Here is a 5,665-nt window from a genome sequence, read left to right as displayed (position 1 = left end):
ATCACATATATATATATATATATATATATATATATATATATATATATATATATATATATAATATATATATGTAATTTCCACTCAGTGTATAACTTGCACTGCTTTATTCATATATATTTTCTTATCAAATGAATACCCTATCTTTCATTTCAACGCTTCATATCATTTTCCTGCGTAAAGTAACATATATATAACATACACACACACACACACTATATATATATTTATTTATTTATAATCATTCTCTTTTCCGTTATAAACTATATAGCTAAATTTGGTTAGTCGATAAATATAAAGGATATTATTATATGTGACGGTACACACACAGATCGATATAACAGCCTCAACGTGTGATGTTACATCGCTCTAAAGAGCAGTGTAGACTTTTCATGGAAAACTTTTGGATGAGTGATAGGAGTTTATGCCTGTTTATGTTTAAGACTGTTGTGCCGATTTGTGCAGCATAAGCGATAATAATCGGAAAAGTACACCAGTATTAGAAACTAGTTCGGTAACTCTCAACCACGTTACGCCTGACGACCGACGATTCTCACTGTCGATTTTCTCGGTTAAGCGCGTTGCGAGATTCCATGTGACTTGTTCGAATTCAACTGTGGTTGACAGTCACTGCTACCTGATATAACACCTAACAGATCTCGTTACTGGACGGCTTACATTTATATCGTTTAATTTCATGTTAAACGTTGGCTCCGAAGTTGATGTCTCTCAATTCTCGTTACGAGCGTGACGCATCGAACGCGATGCGTCATGCGTCATACGTCGCGTCGCGTTGGGAAATAGTTCCGTTTCGATATCTTCTACTTTCGATTGTCGTTTCGCGATGCTCCAATTTACGGTCGCTTTATCTTCTCATCGATAACGATTCTCTCACCTACCGCCGCTCTGCCGCCTCTCCCGGCGAAGGAGATTCGAGACGATTCGTCATCAAAAATAAAAATGATCTCGTAAAATACGTTATTCACATCTTAACGATAGAGCAGGCGATCTCTACTCGATAACATTGGGATTTTCCTCTTGCCGTACTTACTGACTCTCTACTGATAGCGAGCTTATTGCAATCATTGCATTTCAGATCGTACAGAACGGAGGACGGAGGCTTACGATCTCATGACATAAGAAATGCGAGAGTGACGATCGTAAGAAAGAAAAGAAAAACAAACTTCAGCAGCGCGTCACTCTGAAGTAACGATACATTAGAATACATCGCGATGCGAGCAACTTAAAATACCACGCCCCTGTTGCAATCGTATAAATGGCTCAGTCTACATATTAATCGCTCACACCTCCGTATGTACAGACACACGCACACACACATACGCACTATACATACACTCATTCACGTTTGAGAGGAAATCGTCGGATATTGCAAAATCCTTTGATAAATGCGCCAACTGAAACGTGACGTGGCCGGTGATCTAATTATACTACAAGTTCGTTCACAAGCTAAACGTGATGTGCGTTCTCTTATCTCTCCTGTATTGATCTTTATCGGATTTCATGATGTATACACATCGACGACACTACCGTTATAACCATGTCAATCGAGAGAGAGAGAAAGAGAGAGAGAATATTTTTCTTTCTTGGAAGACATCTCCGTTATAAATCGAAGCTTGCTTATACATATACGTGAGGGAGCGATGCGACCTGAATCTGCACGTTTTACATCATAACTCGGCTCGTTAACGACGACACTTCCGATATCCATGTCGGGAAAATCGCCCAGATTCGAATACGGACAGGACACTCACAATCGCGAGTTGGACAAATGGCTTAGAAGTAGCGAAATTCACCTTTTTTGCCGAGTCTTTCCTTTCTCACCCAATCAGCAGGCGCCGGCGGCGGGATCGCATGTGTTCGATGAGTGGCTTCTGGGCCTGGACTAGTGCTGGTTCTCTCGATCTCTGAATCCTGCAACGAAGCCGACCGCATTACAGACCGAAAATTTATAACAAATTTTATAGATTTTATTAGTCCATCAACTATCTAATAATTACTTTAATATAATTATTACTAGTGGTTGATAGATTAATTTATATAAAACTACATATATATTTAAATTATACATATAACGTGAGATACACATATACGAATCGTGTATTATACGTATTAATCAAGTCTCAAGTCGTGCTGCTGCCGCCGCACGTGTCTATCACGAACACCTGTGGCCGCAGCTTCATTCAACGTTCATCGTGACGCAATTATTCATCGACGCGGTATCTGAAGGGTGTGTTCGCCTCTCCTTTACGACTCTTACCTCATAATTATAGCCGTGCCCCTGCCGCGGGTATCTGCTAGTGTACAGAGGATTGTTGAAGACATCATTATCGGCGGAATGGGCGGGATTGTGCGGTGTAACGATGGTATGCGGCACGTGAGCGACTTGTCCCCGCGAGTTCCTTGCTTTCCACCATTTCCTGCTGTCGTCGAGGACTTCTAGGTACTCGCCTCTAACCACCGTCAGCTCCTTGTCGTTGTTCGCGGTGCGTGGATAGGTGACCTGTACGATTTTAGCGTGGCGAGCCACCAGCTCGTCCAACCAAGCTTCCTGCGCTCTTTCCATGCCGGCGGCCGCGCGTGGTGCTCTCTCGATCGAGTCCACGGAAATGTCGCTGTGCGCCCTGGTCTGATCCGCGCGCTCCTCCCTGCCGTACAGCTCCGAACTTGGCCCATAATTCCTGTCAAAGTATTCGTTACCGCCGCGTTCCTCGCGGCTCTCGTACTCCAGGTAGTCGCTGCTGTAGTGCGACTCGTCCACGTCACGGTGATTGTAATAGGGATCATTCTGCTGCTCTGGCAGTTCGTCCCTCTTCTGCTTGTCGGCGTTCAACAGAGACGCCAAATGATCGTGGTCGCGGTCCTCCGGGATGGAATACTCCGGGGACCAGCCATCCATAAAGATCGGATGATACGGCGGCACGTGGCCCTTCCATTGATCGCGCGGTATCAACCACGTGTCGCCCAGCGAGTGCCAGAGTTCGGTTTCCTTGCTGGTGACGCAGTTTATCAGCAGATTGACCGCCTCGCGAGTGAGGAGTGGTGATACCACTTTGCTCGGCAAGTTTGGATCATAATTGGTGTCGTGAGAAGCGTCCACGATGAGCGCAAGCGGGGTGAAGAGAAAGTGCACGAGTTCAGGCGCGTTAGGGTCATGAATGTGCGCCTTGAGCTTGGCCAGCAGATTGAAGGAAAGCTTAAACTTTTGGAAGATGTCGATGAACTCCATTTCGGGTGGCGGCTTCGCTCTCATCGTTAGCATGCCGTCGCCCAGGTTTCTCTTTTTCGATTTGCGGTTGCGCCGCCGGCGTTCCAGCTCCCTGGACGCGGCGGCGGCGTGTTGCAAACGCGCGATAAACTTCTCGATATCGTCGAAGCAATGATTCAGAATCGTCACGTCGCGCTCGTACTTTTCCGAGGACGTCGACGACACCTCGTCGTTGTTCTCCTCCCGCGATATGTCGTTCTGACCGTCCGCTATGTAACCGACAGAAATATCTCAGAATTCATGTCAACATTACGTCGTCTCTCCGAAGAATCACAATGCAAATGTCACTATGGTTCTTATAACGCAACGAAGATTACGGAAATAAACATTACATCAAATGTATATATATACAAAGATTAACATTTCAGCGACATATCAATCGTCAATCCACGACAATTTCACACTCACCATTAGCCGCGTTGAAGGCGGACACTTGTTCCCTAACGTTGACGCCGTTCAGAGGCGGTTCCGGGGGCGGTAAAGCAGGCGGGGGTGGGATATGACCTCTCGGGCCTCTGGGCGAACCGCCCGTCACCAATTTTCCCATCTGCAGCATTTTCAGGTCCTCGACGAGGTCCTGCGCCGACACGCTCTGACACTGAAATATGTGCATTTCCGCTCGCTGGCCGGAACCGCTGTCGTCGGCCACGGTGAAGACAAGGATGTTGTTGTACATCTCCATGGGATCCCGCGACGTGAACGCCGTCGGTTCCTGAATTAACGAAGCCGGGAACCGCTCCATGACGGCCTGAAAATCATGGATCGTTAAGTGAAACTGTCGTCAAACTACATGCACGCGGCAATTTCGCGGACGGTCTACTTTCCTGCGTGACGTTGCCGAACGAAGCCACCACGGACGACACACACGCGCGGCCTTCGATCGCGACAAACATTCGATTTTAATTAACGTTTTATTACGGCCTCGGAAATTGTGTTAACGCGGCCGTACATATATCGAAGATCGGGGACGCGATAAGAGAGCGTGTGGATATAATTAGAGCCACCACGCGTGCAGTCTCGCAAAGTGCATCAATTCTGAATCTCGTTCGCGCGCGTTCGACAGGAGCGTTCGATGTTCACGTTAGAGGGGAAAAACCTGTATCACTCGTGTCGAAGAAAACTCACCCCCGTCTCGTTGTCCATGATAAGGACCCAGTTTCGCTCCAGACGGAGCTGCATTTTTTGACTCCAGATGCCGTTGCTTTTCTCCAGCTGCAAAAGTCGGCGCATACCGTCCGCCGGATAAACAATACCGGTTTCCTTCGTGACGGTAAACGTGGCCAGATGCTCCATCATATACGTCGGCTCCGAGCTGCTGGCGCGGCCGCCAGAAGTGCTGGACGGTCCGCTGGAGCCGCCGTCTGGAACACAAGGTTCGCTTTTAATTAATTCAGTCGTTCGCTGAACTGTCGCGCGATTCCGATAAGATTCTCTTCGCGCTGAAGATATTAACCGACCGCTCGAGTCATTCCAAAAATTACGACGTTACTCTTCAACATCGAAAATCACTCTGATTTAATAGTTCTCGCTTGAAATTTATCTGAGAAACTCGAGTTTCAATTTAGAGCTAGATTTGAATTTTCCAGTGAAATTATATGATACATATACTCGATTCAACTAGAAATAGCTTGGAAAGACTGGAAAAGGTAATTCAACTGAAAGAAAAAACGTGAATCTAACTCTGAATAAGAATCTGAGTGTGTCACATGGGACAAGTTTCAAGTGACAGCTATTAATACGGGCCTAAGAGTTGAAAGCATTTGTGTCATTGCTAGAGAAAGCTTTCTCCGTTCGAGTGTGTGTGAGACTCTGGCCGAGGCAATTTTTATCATTTCACTTTCCACGGCGTTAAATCAGGCGATTATAATCCAAGCCGGGCGCGCCATCGGTCATCGGCTGGCGATTTATCTCGAGACGCAATTAGCAGGGATTCCGCGGGCCAAATGAAGGACATACCTGGCCAAATGAAGGAGCGTTGCTCACCTTTGTTGTAAGCGGGGCTGTGGCCACTGTTGTAGTACGGCATGGTAACCAGGATGTGGTGCGCCGGCTGATTATAACTGAAACGAAGTTCCCGGTATTATTACTGGGCGCATCGCTGAAAAGGGGATTTGAGTTATGTGTCAGGTAATAATCCGCCCGCTGGGGAGCAAGAGCGCACCACGAAAATCTTAATTGGTCTTCGGGCTTCTCCTCTCTCGCGCGCTCGCGAAGGACGTTCGATTTATGCAGCGAACGCGCGCGTGCAGACCCGTTTCGCAGTCGTCGTCTTTCTCCTTCTTTCTCTCCTTCCCCTCGTGACGGGTCGCGCTAGTTGCCTGTATGAAGTTAGCCCCCCACTTTTCGAATTTATTAATTTTGACAGTTGTGCTGATTTGTGCT

General features: G+C 47.0%; 1 protein-coding gene across 2 annotated transcripts in view; it reads right to left on the bottom strand.

Annotated features, from left to right (window-relative positions):
- Positions 1 to 5,552, bottom strand: part of LOC116848826 (epidermal growth factor receptor kinase substrate 8-like) — a 10,614-nt gene extending 5,062 nt beyond the window's left edge. The window contains exons 1-5 of one of the 2 annotated variants that reach the window (XM_032825338.1): positions 5,267 to 5,552; positions 4,409 to 4,644; positions 3,692 to 4,031; positions 2,276 to 3,492; positions 1,812 to 1,929 (exon numbers count right to left, since the gene is read on the bottom strand). In XM_032825338.1, coding sequence (XP_032681229.1) covers positions 1,812 to 1,929; positions 2,276 to 3,492; positions 3,692 to 4,031; positions 4,409 to 4,644; positions 5,267 to 5,309 — 1,954 coding nt within the window. In that variant the 5' untranslated portion in view covers positions 5,310 to 5,552. Of the gene's footprint in view, positions 1 to 1,811; positions 1,930 to 2,275; positions 3,493 to 3,691; positions 4,032 to 4,408; positions 4,645 to 5,239 lie in introns of both variants that reach the window. The other variant, XM_032825337.1, reaches the window with a different exon arrangement.
- Positions 5,553 to 5,665: the final 113 nt, after the last annotated feature.

Source organism: Odontomachus brunneus, unplaced genomic scaffold (genome assembly GCF_010583005.1).
Source record: "Odontomachus brunneus isolate Ranch 3 - 2012 unplaced genomic scaffold, Obru_v1 Obru_scaffold_100, whole genome shotgun sequence".
NCBI classification, from domain to species: Eukaryota; Metazoa; Arthropoda; class Insecta; order Hymenoptera; family Formicidae; genus Odontomachus; species Odontomachus brunneus.
Note: the sequence above shows the minus strand (reverse complement) of the source record. Positions and strands in the feature narration are given on the sequence as shown.